Raw genomic sequence first — 16,526 nt, forward strand, 5'->3', positions numbered from 1 at the left:
TGGTCCTCCAAGTGTGTGTGTGTGTGTGTGTGTGTGGGGAGGGGGGGTGGCAGGAAGTCAGCTGACTGGTTGAAGATGAGCTTGGCGAGGAGGCGTGAGGCCAGACATCACCTTCCTGTGGACGGTTTCGGACGCCAACATGGCCGCCGCCACTTCACTGGTCGGCAGGCTCTAATCTGCTGGTCCACCAGGTTCTCTCTATATTGGTTCTCCATCTTCGATCCAAACGGTCGGCAGGTTCACTGAAGACAATCGCGTGAGAGGGTGAATGTGTGTGATTGACAGCTGACCCGCCAAGGTGAAACCCCGCCCCCTCGCCCTGGCCTGAGCTGTGATTGGCCGCAGCAGGAAGCAGACATCTTGGTTTCCCCCGACCACCAGGGGGCAGCGCCTGGGTGCACGGGCAGCAAACGCATCCCGGCCGGCTTCATCGCTGTTGTCTCTGGACAGCGACACCCCCTCACCCCTGTTCCCATGGCAACCTAACCCCCTCCATCTGTAATTTCAATCATTCCCAGAAGAATTATCCGAGTGTCTCGCTCGCCGTCGCCCCCTTGTGGCCGCAACCGACACCTCCCTTTCTCTCTGCGCCAATTTGAAGTTTTGAGATTTAAAAAACTTTTTTAAAAGTACTTTCTCCCTCCTCGCGTTTGACTCCGAGAACTTCCTGCTTTGCAGAAACGCCGCCGTCGCCGGACGGTGACTATTTGCGCGATTGACAGCATTTGATATTTCCGTTTGCGCTTCAGGGCGAGGCCGGACCCACCGGCGCTCGTGGACCCGAGGGCCCCCAGGGACCCCGTGGAGAGTCGGGTACCCCTGGATCTTCAGGACCCTCTGGCGCCTCCGTGAGTGAACCCCACACACACACACACACACACCCACACACACATCCAGGATGAAGTAGTACTTTACAAATATTGCTTGTTCTCTGCAGGGGAACCCTGGAACCGACGGGATCCCCGGGGCCAAAGGATCTGCTGTGAGTATGGCGCTCGCTTCTGTGTGTGTGTGTGTGTGTGTGTGTGTGTGTACGTGCATGTGAATTAACCCCCCTCCCCCCTCTCCCTGCAGGGTGCCCCTGGTATTGCTGGCGCTCCTGGATTCCCTGGACCCCGTGGGCCTCCCGGGCCCCAAGGAGCCACCGGGCCACTCGGACCAAAAGGAACATCTGTATGTACTCACTCCGTAATCCTGCAGAAGTGTGTGTGTATGTGTGTGTGTGTGTGTGTGTGTGTATGCAGAATTTCATATCCCAGAAATATTAATAACAACGGGATTATCCCTCCCCCTCCCCCCCGTCCATCCATCCAGGGAGACCCAGGGATCCCAGGATTCAAGGGCGAGGCCGGACCCAAAGGAGAAATTGTGAGGAGCCCCCGGATCTTCTCATCCCATCCAATCCCCGGCTCCAGTCTGACTTTCTTTTTTTTTTCATTCCAGGGACCAGCCGGGTCTCAGGGAGCACCTGGACCTCAAGGAGAAGAAGGCAAGAGAGGACCTCGTGGTGAACCCGGTGCTGCCGGACCCCTCGGACCTCCCGGGGAGAGAGTGAGACCTCCTTCGTCCATCCCATATTATTCTTTACCCGACGTGGGTTCGGGCATTTCTTTGCAACCAGGAACTTGGACTTTTTTTTCCGCGTGCAGGGTTCCCCCGGCAACCGAGGCTTCCCCGGTCAAGACGGCCTGGCCGGTCCCAAGGTGAGCGCCGCCCTCCTTATATCGTTACCATGGAAACCAGATAACATCGACTTGCATGTCAGCGTCGTATTTGTGTGGAGCTCCGCAATGTGTAATAACATGGTCGCATCCCATGATAACCCTGCAGCTGCTCAGGGAAACTCCTACACGCATTAAAATGGTCATTGAAAATAATGAGTTTTTAGTGTTTCGGGTCCCGGCCGGCAGCGGGCGCCAGCGGGTGGGTTCAGCGATGGCGGTGGTGGTGCCCACAAGATGACACCACCGAGCCTCGCAGACTTTGCCGCTCGGGGTTTCGGGATTGAACTTATGGCTCCTCTTGTGATTTACCAGGGAGCCCCCGGCGAGCGCGGGCCCTCCGGCGCCAGCGGCCCCAAGGGTGCCAGCGGGGACCCTGGGCGTCCTGGAGAGCCTGGACTTCCTGGTGCAAGGGTAAGATGGCCTGCTCCACCAATCATCTGCAACCTCTGAGAGACACTTACATATTCAAATTTATCTGTTAACTCCTATAACAATATCTGTATGTCTATATGTCATATACAGGACTGTCTCAGAAAATTTGAATATTGTGATGAAGTTCTTTATCTTCTGTAATGCAATTACAAAAACTAAAATGTCATACATTCTGGATTCATTACAAATCAATTGAAATATTGCAAGCCTTTTATTATTTTGATATTGCTAATTATGGCTTACGTCTTAAGAAAACTCAAAAATCCTATCTCAAAATATTAGAATATCATTAAAAAGTAATTTTTGTTATTTAATTGCATCACAGAAGATAAAGAACTTCATCACAATATTTTTATTTTCCGAGACAGTCCTGTATATTCTGTTTCTATATTTTTGTTCATATCTATTCATTCATGTATTTGAAGACACTATACATTCATTTTCATATGTATCCATAAATATATTTATACATCTATACATTGTGTATATCAATAATATCTATAAATCCATATATATTTTATATAAGTACATTCATGTATTTATGTATGCATTTATATATATGTACATCTCTATGTATATATCGTGTATGTATCATATCACATAGTCTATTCTATATTATAACTCCATATATATTCTATTCTAAATTTGTTTATATTTATAGGTCCATATATTTATGTACCATCTATATAAATGTATACATCTATATATAGTGTACATCCATCTCTATCCATGCGTCCATATACTCATTATCTATCCATTTATAAATATCCATATACCGCTATATCTATATTCATACATTCGCATACATATTTAATATCCAGCCATATTTATACATACATATATATTCAATTTCCATCTATAGCCATATGTCTGTTCATCATCTGTACCATCTATATATCATATATAATCTACATCTATCTCTATCTTATAGCTATCTCCATTTAAATATCCATATATATTCTGTATCTATAGCCATGCATCCATATATGTCCATATCCCCCTCTGTTTCTATTTAAACACAATCTATTTATAGCTACACATCCATATGATATATATAAATACACACACATATATTTATCATTTATGTATATTCTATATCTGTCGGTACCCATAATCGATATAGTGCGTCTGTCTTTATGTCCCAATCGTTTTTCTGTATCTTTCTATGTATCTTTATAGCCATGCTGGCCTTCTTTTGTCTATCCATTTATCTATAAAATGAGAATATATGTTTTTCCCATTTAGATGTGCGTCGCTGTGGACGTGTTACTGTTATAACACTGAGCCCTTGAAATCCGACAAATTCCACGTCATCGTGAAAATTATATATTTTTTTTAGATAATTTGTTTCCGCCGGAGTAATAAGGTCATTCTGAGCGGGTTAATGGCCGCCCTCTGCATTCCACATTGTTGAAATTAAAAATAAATCTCTTAGTCCCTCACGCAACCACGCCAACGCTCAAATATACTCCTTTTGAAGGTCGATTTCCAGCTCCTACTACTTAAGATCTTCTCCCAGAACAGGGTTATTTCAACATTTTAAAGCTTTAATAACACAATAATAATCTCATCACCTCAGACATTTACAAAACAAAAGTGTTTTGATGCATTTTTCTAAAAATGCTGTATCTACACCCGGCCACCGGGGGGCGCCAGATGACCCTCCCAGTTTCCAATAATGTTTCTCCTATGTGTGTGCATGTGTGTGTGTGTGTGTGTGTGTGTGCGTGTGTGTGTTCAGGGCCTGACTGGTCGCCCTGGTGACGCTGGGCCTCAAGGCAAAGTTGGACCCTCAGTGAGTACATGCCGCCATTTTATTTCTATCAACACAACATATATAAGTGAATGAACGGATGAATGAAGACGCCGCCATCAAAAGTCTTGAACCCGAATAAAACGTCCGGTCTGGTAAATCTTCAGGGAGCCCCCGGCGAGGACGGACGCCCCGGCCCCCCAGGCCCCCAAGGAGCTCGCGGCCAGCCTGGAGTCATGGGGTTCCCCGGACCCAAGGGGGCCACTGTACGTATCTTTGATTCTAAAAAAAAAAAAAAAGTTGTTCCCATGGCAACGCCTCAACGTTAACCGCCTTCTCCGTCTCCCGTGACAGGGTGAGGGCGGCAAGCCCGGCGAAAAAGGCCTGGCCGGAGCCCCCGGCCTGAGGGTGAGTCTGATCTTCAAACCTGCGTCCGCGGCGGCGGCGGCTCGGCTGCCGTCTCTAGGCTCCGCCCCCCCTTCCCGCCAACATCCATCAGATGTTTATCTGGGTAATAACCTGGCCTTATCCGCCCGCCTCCCCTCCCTCTGCACAGGGTCTGCCAGGAAAAGATGGAGAAACCGGCCCCGCTGGACCCCCCGGCCCCGCCGTAAGTGTCACACACACACACACACACACACACACACACACACACATATATATACACTCCGTCAGGCCTCTGCTCTGATGTTATATCTGCCTTTTCTCAGTCTGCTCTCTTTAAAAAAAAAATAGTAAAAAAATAGCTCTCGGTATCTTCAATCCTCCAGACCGCGCTCGGTGCGAACGGCGTCCGCGGGGAAACGGCTCCGGCCCGCAGAGCGCTCTCCTCCACCACGATTAGCGTTGTTCTCCAGTGACGGGCGAGTCGTGAACTGTTTTACCGACTCGTGAGTCGTGATTTGTCGTCTCTGTTAACTCTATCATCACTTAGCCACTTTGAAGAACATGTTCCCTCCGTACCTGCTACGAGCAGAACAAGGAATCGCAATTCTCGCAGTAAACCCCCCCGCCCACCAAAACGAACGACTCGGTAACCCAACTAAGGAATCACAATAGCTCAATTTAGCACGAACAACTGCTGAACGAACGACTCGCTCAGAAAATCAGTGAGTGCTTCGGAGCTGCCCTCTCCACTCGCGAAATGAACAACCAAGTCAGTAACTCAACAAAAGAATCACTCACTTAGTAGCTTACCTTAAAATAGCCTGAGTGAACGAATCCCCTAGAAGCTGAGAATGGCTCCTTCTGCCAGCATAATGAACAGTTCACCCGATTATTCAATAAACCACACATTCGGTAGCTCACAGCAACTCTCCCAACTTGCAAAGCAAACAACTCACTCAGTAACTCATCAAACAAATCATTCCGTCAGGAAAAGTAGCTCTCTACGCTTTCAAACCAGATGACTCACTGTGTAACTCAACAAACGAATCACTCAGTAGCTGAATGAAGGAGTCGCTCAGAGAACCCTCCCTGCTCGGAAAAGGAATGACTCAAACGATGATTGCCCGCCCGACTCACTCACACAACAAACAGTAGCTCACAATGAAACGAATCATCGGCGTGCACCGGGAGTGGGCGGGGCCTGTGTGCGAGCAAACTTCCCGGTGACTCAAACGACTCGAAAACCCTTTTTTCCCGAATCTCGAAACCCGAATCGCGTTTCCCCCTGGGTATTCCATACAGAGCGCGACATTGATTCCAGTTAGCGCCCGAGCTAATTAACCCGGAGCTAATGTTCTTCCTTCCAGGGCAGTGCAGGAGAGAGAGGAGAGCAAGGTCAGCCCGGTCCCTCCGGCTTCCAGGTAACCCTTCACACCTGCGTTTGATTGACAGCTCAAGAACTAGTTTAAGATTTATTTATATCTAATATTTATATTTATCCGTAAAAACATTTCGTTTCTCGCCGCAGGGTCTGCCCGGTCCTCCTGGTCCCCCAGGAGAGGGAGGAAAGCCCGGAGATCAGGTTGGTGCTTTTATTTTCAATCCATATTCGGAGTGTAAACTGTTTTAGCTCAGATCGTACCATTACCTCAACAAGGGGGGGGTCATTTTTTAATTCTTCCAAATCTTTTTTTTTTTTTTTCAGGGTGTTCCAGGAGAAGGCGGAGCCGCCGGTGCCACCGGACCCCGGGTAAGACCGGCGCCGCCCGATGAATCGGCCGTCGTTCTGACCGACTGATTCGACCAGAATGTCCGTTTGTCCAGGGAGAGCGCGGATTCCCCGGGGAGAGGGGCGCCGCCGGCCCCCAGGGACTGCAGGGGCCCAGAGGCCTACCCGGGACCCCCGGAACCGACGGACCCAAGGTGAGGAATCCCGGGTTAAATCCCCTGATCCTAATCCTGATCCACTGCCATCGAAAAAAACTGCCAACTTCCTGCAAGGTGATGGAGTCCCTTGCTTTCTTAAAAAAATTCTGCCCGCCACGGCGCCGGTGGCGGCGGAGCCCGTGGTGACCGCCTGCTCTTATCTCATCAGATTTTAATCCCAGTTCAGACAGGAGCAGAATGGGCAGAGGGGATTATAGATCAGACGCTACGGCAATGGCGAGGAGGAGGGTGGGTTCTGAGGGGGGATTAAAAAAAAAAAAAAACACAAGTTGATCTACTGACAGTGTGTGATGTTGAACACACACACACACACACGCACACACAGACACACACACACATTTGTTCCCTTGTTCCCTGATAATTTAAGCCAGATTACGCTGGGATTAAACAGAGAGCAGAACATGTGGAACTAGAGATAGGTTTTTTTTAACTCTTGTTTGAATTAAATTCTATGTTAAAATGTTTTTTGACAGGACAGATGATTGACAGGCAAACGCCGGGGTCGCAAGTCAAATTAGCAGATGAAAGCGCCGCCAAATCACAAATAAAATCAAATTCAAATAAAACGCATTCTTTGAAATCCATCTGTCAATCATCTCCCTGTGCCGAGAGGGGACGGATGAACTCAGAAGGAGAATGGGAGATCATTACAGACCATAATAGTTAATTAATACTGATCTGGAAACAGAAACCCGAGTTCCCGGATTAGCTTCTAGCACCTTCTGGGACCGCATGGAGCCGGGAGGACAGGAAGGTCCTTAGAGCGAAGGTTCAACGTTCTCTCCACGTTCTCCGACCTAGTATCGGCTGTTCCGAACGTCTGGATGACTGACAGCTGGTTAAGCCCCGCCCCTCCCTGTAGACAATGCATGAATTGGGTTACCACCGAAATGTCTTGAGTACTAGCCCCGCCCACACCTCCTGACTCCGCCCCCTTCTTTTGCGACAGGGAGCCATCGGACCCGCCGGTGCCGCCGGCGCTCAGGGGCCCCCCGGCCTGCAGGGGATGCCCGGAGAGAGGGGGGCCTCAGGCATCCCTGGACCCAAAGGAGACCGGGTAAGGGGGGGGGGGGGACACGTCGACGTCCTGGATGTCCTTGAGGGTCATACTTCCTGGGTCACCTGATGTGCCTTTCACCTCCTCGCAGGGCGACGTAGGAGAGAAGGGCCCAGAAGGGGCCCCCGGCAAAGACGGAGCCAGAGTGAGTCCTCGTCATCGCGGCGCTTGGATCTGGTCGGGGGAGGGTTGGATTTTCTAACCGGGTGTTCTGTGTTCGCAGGGTCTGACCGGCCCCATCGGGCCCCCCGGCCCCGGCGGCCCCAACGGCGAGAAGGTGAGTGTTTGCGTCGCCAAGGTGAGTCCAAATCCCGGTCCCCCTCAACCCCGACTCTTCTCAACGCCATCCGTCTCTTGCAGGGTGAATCCGGCCCCGCTGGTCCCTCGGGGGCCCCCGGTACCCGCGGCGCTCCTGTAAGTACACCGGGTGGGGTCGCCTAGCAACGGGTGATCCAAACAGACGGGAAGTTGATTTGCTTTCGTCCCCCAGGGTGACAGAGGCGAGACCGGACCCCCAGGACCCGCCGGATTCGCCGGACCCCCTGTGAGTCCCCCTGGACCGGCCGTTGTCAACGGCAACCGTCGCTGTTTCCTCATCATAAGTCGCTAGCGCCGTGCCAAAAACAGATTCTGATTGGCCTGGAGAACAACCTCCATGCAGCCATCCCATGATATTTGTCATGTTTGATTAGACAGTTAGTGTTGGGATGAGAAAAATGACCAAAAGGCGACTAGCATGGAAGCTAACAGATGTTAATCAGCGTTACGTGCTCATGCTAACTCGAAGCTAGCTCACAGTCAAGTCATTTCGAAAAGCGAGGAAGTGGAATGAATCCGGCGAGCGCTGTGCTCGCTAACCCCGTTAATGCTAGCACGCCGGCTAACCTCCCGCCGCCTCCAGGGAGCTGACGGCCAAGCCGGAGCCAAAGGAGAGCAAGGAGAGTCCGGGCAGAAGGGTGACGCTGGCGCCCCGGGACCCCAAGGACCCTCCGGTGCCCCCGGACCCGCTGTGAGTCCCAGAAGTACCAACGGCCGCTAGCTTTAGCTCCTTTGTCGTCCGATTTCCCCGTCAACATCCGTTAACCCGCCGTCTTGTTGCAGGGGCCGACCGGCGTGTCGGGACCCAAAGGCGCCCGCGGTGCTCAGGGACCCCCAGTAAGACGCCTCTTTTCTAGTTTAAACTTCCATATCAATTCAAAAACAGTGGACGCCCCCTTACCTTGTGACCCTCTTTCCAGGGCGCCACCGGGTTCCCCGGAGCCGCTGGGAGAGTGGGGCCCCCCGGCCCCAACGTGAGTTCACCCGCTTCCACCGTGTTCCCAAGCGTGTGAAGTTCCACGGGTTCACCGCCGTCCGTGTTTGCAGGGTAACCCCGGACCCGCCGGTCCCGCCGGCCCTCCAGGTAAAGACGGCCCCAAGGGCGTGAGAGGCGACGGCGGCCCCCCAGGACGTCAGGGCGACGCCGGGCTCCGCGGCCCAGCTGGCACCCCCGGGGAGAAGGGCGACCCCGGAGAAGACGGGCCCCCGGTGAGTTGGCGACCATCTTGATTCGGTTTTAGAAGACACGCTCTGATTGATCGCACAAATAAAATCACCTCATAAACTAGTTATTACATCGTGTCTAAATCAGGTGTTTCATTAACCAGTTAAATCTGCACCTGAAGCATATTTAAGTTGCTATTTTCACATGATTGATTTAATAATAATAATAGAAATATAAGGTCATAAAATGATAATATTCCCCACCAGTAGGGGGCAGCAGAAACATTCATATTGTCACACAATGACATCTCCAGCTCTTACCCTGCCCGACCACCAGGGGGCAGCGTGCACGGGCAGGGTGGGGGGTTTTTACATCAATTTGATTGATATCCACCTCCCTCCTGATCGATTGGTTCCACCCCCAGGGTCCCCTAGGTCCCTCAGGCCCCCAGGGTTTGGCCGGACAGCGTGGCATTGTGGGTCTGCCGGGTCAGCGCGGCGAGAGGGGCTTCCCTGGTCTGCCCGGACCCTCGGTAAGTGCCACACACACACACACACACACACACACACACACACACATCACCCGCGGCAACCACACCTGACGGACTCCTCGATTTGTGAACTAGCAGTTTGCTAAGCTTTTGCGATTAGCCGGCTGCCATCTTCGGGTCACCGCTCAAGCTGATTCTATTTGACGGTCTCACACACACACACACATTCACACACACACACACTCCGCGTCCACATCTCACACTCCTTTCTGATCTGCGAACGGATCCGTGCCATCAATTATTGATTGTCCGGCATGAAAGGCGCACTCCATGTCACACCCAGCTTTGAAACGGTCGCCTGTGTGATTTTCCTTTTTCTGCTTTCTTTGAAAGTAGTGTTTCCGTGGCAACCAAAAGGTGGATGCTTGAAATTTAGGCGAGGCCAGATTTAGGCGGAACGGGCGCCGAGACACACCTGGTGACCCCCGTGACCCTGTGAACGCCATGGCAACACACTAGGCCCCCCCACTCTCATCCTCACCGCGTCTTTCGAAGGGATCGCCAAAATTGTGGATTATCTTCGGGTTTGATGGCGTCGATGCGTTTCACCGTTCATATTCACGCTTTGGGGGCGCGACACCCACCAAGGATCACAAGTGCATATTGTAACTTTGCACATTTATTTATTCAAGGCTTTGTTTCAAAAAAGTCAGTTTCATTAAGTGTGAATTTAAGTGTGCTCTGAGCATGCTCAGTGGCGCCCTGTTCATAATTCCTTATCCCCCCATCTTCTCTACAAAGGGTGAGCCTGGAAAGCAAGGAGCTCCTGGTGGCCCCGGAGACCGCGGACCCCCAGGGCCCGTAGGACCCCCTGGACTCACCGGACCCGCCGGAGAGCCCGGAAGAGAGGTCGGGCCAAATTCAGAACTTTTTTTTTTTATTGTTGTTTAAATAATTCACGCTCTTTTTAAATTATCAAGAAAAAAACATTTAAATGGGGAGAAAATGAAAGAAAAACATTTTAGTAAAAAGGGATCATTTCCCCCCCCAAAAAATTACGATTTTTTCCATTTATTTTTATGACGAAAAAAAAACAAATTATAAAATTTGTATTTTTTTTTCCCGAAATAAAATTCAAATTGAAAAAAAGATAAAATATTCTTCATGTTTTGTATTGTTTCAGAAAAAAGTAAAAAAAGAAAAATCGATAACTTTAAATCTCGTGAAAAAGTATTTTATGAAAATATTCCTAATGTTCATGTAAATTTAAAAAAAGGAAGTCTCTTTTTCTCCTGGATGTAAATGGAAAAAAAAATTGTCTTTTAAAACCAGTATCATTTTCAGATTATTTTTAACCTTTGCCATTTTTTTTTCTTCTTCCTGGGAATAAAAAATCAGTCTTGAAGAAAAAAAAGTGGATTTTTTTCTGGAGAGCAAAATTAAAATCTGGAAAAAAATAGATATTTTTAAATGAAAAATTCCTTTGTTTGTGGGAAATGGAATAAAATCATGATTTAAACTCACAATTATTACCATTTTGTTGACCAGAAAGGTCAGGCGCCGCATCTCACCTTTGTAATTAACATGTAATAACCGACCAATCAGACTGATGTGCTGCTTTTTTTTTCTTTTCCTCATCTATATTTCAATATCATCAATCTATACGATCGATTGGTGCGATTGATCAGCCCTGTTTTTTTCCCATAGGGCAACCCCGGATCCGACGGCCCACCCGGTCGGGACGGCTCCACCGGAATCAAGGTGCGAATGGCTGGATCGCTGACACACACACACACACACACACACACACACACACACACACACACACACACACACACACATACATATATGCACAGGCAGAAGATGGACGTGCCTGTCCCGATGTTGCGGCCTAATCCAATCCAGTGTGCTCCAGGAAGCTCCTGCAAAACAAATTACAGTTTCTATTTGCGGGGGTTCTGCGGAGGCAGGGACGCACGCCCTCCTTGTCCTCGCCCGCGCACGGCTCGTAACGTTTCCTCTCTTTGGTCGCAGGGTGATCGAGGCAACACCGGCCCCGCAGGCGCACCCGGAGCACCGGGCGCTCCCGGCGCCTCCGGCCCCGTCGGACCCACTGGAAAGCAAGGAGACAGGGGAGAGGCCGTAAGTATGGTGGTGGGAAAGCGTCCACGAAAAACGCCAAAACGGGCTAACTAGATACAGCATCATATGATAAAGGAATAAACAAATTTCGCTGACCAGGTCAATATCATCATGCCCTTAATACACTGTTATCACATGACATTACACTGTTATTACACTGTTATTATTGTTGTTACACTGTTATTACATAATATTCCACTGTTTCTACGTAAAATAATACACTGTAATTCCATAGTTATTACACTGTTTTTTTTTTTTTACATAAAATATTACACTGTTTTTACATAAGATATTACACTGTTATGACACAGTTATTACATACATATTACACATACATATAGATATTACATTGTTATAACATGATATTGCACTGTTATGACATAAAAATGACACTGTTAATATAAAGATATTACACTGTTATCACCTAGAAATTACACAGTTATTACACTGTTATTACCTGTTAATACACTGTCATTGTAATTATTACACTCTTATTATGTAATATTCCACTGTTTTTTGATAAAATATTACACTGCTATGACACATTTATAACATACATATTACAATGTTAATACACTGTTGATATATAGATATTGCATTGTTATTACGTAAAAATGACACTGTTATTACATTGTTATTTCAACGATATGACACGGTTATAAGTATTTACTAATTCGAAATTGATATCCCTTTGTCATAACAAAGATTTGAATGTACCGGAGCTAATAGAATAAAAAATAAAAATTAGCTCATTATAACTAAAAAAAAAAAATTAATCATAAATATTTTAATATCTGTCAGTCCTGAGAAGTAGTAACCCGGCTCCCCTTCCTCAGGGTGCTCAAGGACCTGCCGGACCCCCGGGACCCGCCGGAGCCAGAGGAATGCCTGTTCGTATCTGTCCGAACACACACACACACACACACACACACACAAACAAACTTCAAAATAAAAAATATCATTAAAAAAATGTGCTTGTGCGCCATCTCAGGGACCCCAAGGCCCCCGCGGGGACAAGGGTGAGGCCGGAGAGTCAGGCGAGCGAGGACAGAAGGGACACAGAGGCTTCACGGGTCTGCAGGGTCTGCCAGGACCCCCGGTAAGATGACAAATAATAAATATCATTTACATTTATATATATATTCTTGATATATTTTGCTTTATATGTAAACAGATGAAGAGTATATGGATGTGTTTTTAGGGTCAAGCTGGAGACCAGGGTGCCACCGGAGTTGCTGGACCATCCGGACAGAGGGTGAGCGCACGTCACAGTACATGCAGACGTGCACGCATGCGTGCACAGGACGTCATTTCCTGTGGTGTGTGTGTGCGTGTGTGCGCAGGGACCTCCCGGACCCATAGGCCCTGCCGGTAAGGACGGTTCCAACGGCATGCCGGGGCCCATCGGACCCCCCGGACCCCGAGGACGCGGCGGAGAGACCGGGCCAGCTGTGAGTCACATCCGAATGAAAACGGGGAACATTTCCAGAAATGAGAGAATTATTTTTTTTTAAAAATGAAAGTTTTATGGGACAAAAAAAAAATTCCAATGATTTTTTTTTTATTCTTAATTTGATCTTCTTTATTAAAAAAAATATATTCTCAATTTTACAATTTTTTTCAATTTATTCATTGTTAATTGTTAATTGTTAATTCATTGTAATTAAACCCTTTTTTTATTTAACTTTTTTTTCTTGATTTTACCTTCTTTTTTAATTTAGTTTTTTCTCCATAACATTACCTTTTTTTTTTTTTTTTTTTCAAAGGGAAAATTTAAAAAATCTTAAAAAAAATCCCCGTTATGAGTTTCATTGGATAAGATGATTGAAATTCACAGAAGTAACATTTAGAAATAAGTGACATTTGTTTGGATTAAATAATCAAGAGAGAATAATTTAAACGGGAAGGAAATTAAAGAACAGTCTAGTAAAAACGTATAATATACAAAAAAAATCTGTACTTCAGTGTTTTTTTTTTTTGGTTTTTAAGAAAAAAATCATAATGATTATTTTCATATATTGTGGTCTTGAATTAAAATAAACATCGAAAATAGCCAAAGTATTCTTCATATTTTTGTATTGTTGTAAAAAATGGAAATATCAATCCATTCAAAATCTTGTGAAAATTATTGAATCAGAATATTCCTCATGTTTGTGAACCTCCCTTTTTCTACTTGGTGGAAATAAAAAAAAAATTCTAAAAAACATGTATATAGTTATATGAATATTTATATATATATATATATATATATATATATATATATATATATATATATATATATAGTTATATATATATAGTTATATAAATATAACATATATTATTCTTAGCCTTTGAAATTTTTTTCTCATCGACAAAGATTCAAAAGAAATCGACCTCCTGAAGAGCAAAATTAAAATCAAAATTTTTAATGAAAAATTCAGTTTGTGGTTCAGGGAATACAATTAGAATAGTTAAAAAAAAATACACATTTTATATTATTTTTTATACATATTTTTTGAAAATATATTTAGTAAAAAAAATACAGCCAAATACATCCATTTTACTGGATTTTACTGCATGCATAGATAGTTGAATTTGTGTTGAAATATTGTGTGCTGAGGATCCAACGTTTGATCGCCAGGGTCCCCCCGGAAACCCCGGCCCCCCCGGCCCCCCGGGCCCGCCCGGCCCCGGCATCGACATGTCCGCCTTCGCCGGCCTGGGCCAGACCGAGAAGTCCCCGGACCCCCTGCGGTACATGAGGGCCGACCAGGCCTCCGGGAACCTTCGGCAGCACGACGCCGAGGTGGACGCCACCCTCAAGTCCCTCAACAACCAGATCGAGAACATCCGCAGCCCCGAAGGCTCCAGGAAGAACCCGGCCCGCACCTGCAGGGACCTGAAGCTCTGCCACCCCGACTGGAAGAGCGGTGAGTCGGCGGGGGGACCGGGGGGCGGCGGCGGCGTTGGCGTCCGAAAGAGGTGATGACCTCAGACGGTGTCTCCGCAGGAGAGTACTGGATCGACCCCAACCAGGGCTGCACCGTGGACGCCATCAAGGTCTTCTGCAACATGGAGACGGGAGAGTCCTGCGTCTACCCCAAGCCCGCCAGCATCCCACGCAAGAACTGGTGGTCCAGCAAGAGCAAGGAGCGCAAGCACATCTGGTTCGGAGAGACCATGAACGGAGGATTCCACGTACGTCCAGACTCCCGTCATCAAATATATGACACATCTTTTGATCAGTAACCCTGTCATAACACCAACACCTGCGTAATAACCTTATAACCATGTAATAACCTTAATAACTGTGTAATGCAAAGGTTATTACACAGTTAAAAATCATAACATTGTTGAATATTATTTTTTACCATGTAATAACCTTAATAACTGTAATAACCTTTATAAGTGTGCGATAACCGTTATAACTGTGTAATAACCTTTATAATATGGAATAACCTTTAGAACTGAAATAGCCTTTACAACTGTGGAATAACCCTTATAACTTGGAATAACCTTTATAACTTGGAGTACCTTTAGAACTGTGTAGTAACCTTACAGCCATGTAGTAACCTTAATAACTGTAATATAAAGGTTATTACACAGTTATTACACTGTTAAAAAACCATAACAGTGTTGTATAATATTTTTAAACGTGTAATAACATTACTAACTGTAATAATCTTCATAACTGTATGATAACCTTTATAACTGTGTAATAACTTTTATAACGTGGAATAACCTATATGACTTGGAATAACCTTTGTAACTGCGTAATAACCTTATAACCATGTAGTAACCTTAATAACTTTAATATAAAGGTTATTCCACAGTTATTACAAAGTTAAAAATTATAACAGTGTTGTATATTATTTTTAACTTTGTAATAACCTCACTAACTTTAATAACCTTTATAACTGTGTAATAACCTTTATAACTTTGTAATAACCTTCATAATGTGGAAAACATTTATAACTGTGGCGTAACCTTTATAACATGGAATAATCTTTATAATGTGAAATAACCTTTATAATCGTGGAATAACCTTTTTAACATGGAATAATCTTTATAATGTGGAATAACCTTTATAACTATGGAATAACCTTTATAACCGTGGAGTAACCTTTATGATAGGGTAATAACATTTATAATGTGGAATTACCCTTATAACTGTAGTAACCTTTATAACGTGGAATTACCTCTATAACCTTTCTAAGTATGGAATAACCTTTACACCTGTGAAATAACCTTTATAACTGTGGAATAACCTTTATAACCGTCTAATAACCTTTAAATCGTGGAGTAACCTATGTAACATGGAACAACCTTTATACTTGTAATAACTTTTATAACTATGGAATCACCTTTATAACTGTAAAATAACCTTTATAAGGTTGTAATAACCTTTATAATTGGGTAATAACATTTATAACTTTGTAATAACCTTTACAATATGGAATAACCTTTATAACAGTCTAATACCCTCTATAACCATGGAATAACCTTTATAACTGTGGAATAACCTTCATAACTGTCTAATAACCTTTATAACGTGGAATAGCCTATATAACATGGAATAACCATTATAATTGTAATAACCTTTATAACTGTGGAATAACCTTTATAATAGGGTAATTACATTTATAACTTTGTTATAACCTTTTTAATGTGGAATAACCCTTATAACTGTAATAACCTTTATAATGTGGAATTACCTTTAAAAACAGTGTAATAACCTTTATAACTGTGTAATAACCTATAGAATCATTTAATAATCGTTATAGTTGTGTAATAACCTTGATCATTTCATAAAAACGTGACCTCCTCCCGTGCAGTTCAGCTACGGTGACGACTTGCTGGCGCCCAACACGGCCGCCATCCAGATGACCTTCCTGCGGCTGCTGTCCACGGAGGCGTCCCAGAACCTCACCTACCACTGTAAGAACAGCGTGGCTTACATGGACGCCGCCACGGGCAACCTGAAGAAGGCGCTGCTGCTGCAGGGCTCCAACGACGTGGAGATCCGGGCCGAGGGCAACAGCCGCTTCACCTACAGCGTCATGGAGGACGGCTGCACGGTGAGACCACGAGAACCTCCGCCGCCGATGACCTTCTCTGCTTCTTCTGGATTT

At 45.7% G+C, this 16,526-nt stretch overlaps 1 protein-coding gene across 2 annotated transcripts in view; it reads left to right on the forward strand.

Annotated features, from left to right (window-relative positions):
• Positions 1-16,526, forward strand: part of col2a1b (collagen, type II, alpha 1b) — a 28,401-nt gene that overhangs the window by 10,460 nt on the left and 1,415 nt on the right. For both annotated transcript variants that reach the window (XM_086149684.1, XM_086149685.1), the window contains 35 exons: positions 750-848; positions 938-982; positions 1,075-1,173; positions 1,315-1,368; positions 1,444-1,551; positions 1,650-1,703; positions 2,037-2,135; positions 3,898-3,951; positions 4,077-4,175; positions 4,264-4,317; positions 4,466-4,519; positions 5,664-5,717; positions 5,825-5,878; positions 6,002-6,046; positions 6,121-6,219; positions 7,193-7,300; positions 7,392-7,445; positions 7,524-7,577; positions 7,661-7,714; positions 7,791-7,844; positions 8,202-8,309; positions 8,402-8,455; positions 8,539-8,592; positions 8,666-8,827; positions 9,208-9,315; positions 10,075-10,182; positions 10,981-11,034; positions 11,308-11,415; positions 12,252-12,305; positions 12,407-12,514; positions 12,617-12,670; positions 12,759-12,866; positions 14,036-14,324; positions 14,405-14,592; positions 16,230-16,472. In XM_086149684.1, coding sequence (XP_086005810.1) covers positions 750-848; positions 938-982; positions 1,075-1,173; positions 1,315-1,368; positions 1,444-1,551; positions 1,650-1,703; positions 2,037-2,135; positions 3,898-3,951; positions 4,077-4,175; positions 4,264-4,317; positions 4,466-4,519; positions 5,664-5,717; positions 5,825-5,878; positions 6,002-6,046; positions 6,121-6,219; positions 7,193-7,300; positions 7,392-7,445; positions 7,524-7,577; positions 7,661-7,714; positions 7,791-7,844; positions 8,202-8,309; positions 8,402-8,455; positions 8,539-8,592; positions 8,666-8,827; positions 9,208-9,315; positions 10,075-10,182; positions 10,981-11,034; positions 11,308-11,415; positions 12,252-12,305; positions 12,407-12,514; positions 12,617-12,670; positions 12,759-12,866; positions 14,036-14,324; positions 14,405-14,592; positions 16,230-16,472 — 3,195 coding nt within the window. The remainder of the gene's footprint in view (positions 1-749; positions 849-937; positions 983-1,074; positions 1,174-1,314; positions 1,369-1,443; positions 1,552-1,649; positions 1,704-2,036; positions 2,136-3,897; positions 3,952-4,076; positions 4,176-4,263; positions 4,318-4,465; positions 4,520-5,663; positions 5,718-5,824; positions 5,879-6,001; positions 6,047-6,120; positions 6,220-7,192; positions 7,301-7,391; positions 7,446-7,523; positions 7,578-7,660; positions 7,715-7,790; positions 7,845-8,201; positions 8,310-8,401; positions 8,456-8,538; positions 8,593-8,665; positions 8,828-9,207; positions 9,316-10,074; positions 10,183-10,980; positions 11,035-11,307; positions 11,416-12,251; positions 12,306-12,406; positions 12,515-12,616; positions 12,671-12,758; positions 12,867-14,035; positions 14,325-14,404; positions 14,593-16,229; positions 16,473-16,526) is intronic.

This window comes from Fistularia commersonii, chromosome 7, assembly GCF_037954325.1.
Source record: "Fistularia commersonii isolate RoL2024-O1a breed Wild chromosome 7, RoL_Fcom_v1.0, whole genome shotgun sequence".
In the NCBI taxonomy this organism is placed as follows: Eukaryota; Metazoa; Chordata; class Actinopteri; order Syngnathiformes; family Fistulariidae; genus Fistularia; species Fistularia commersonii.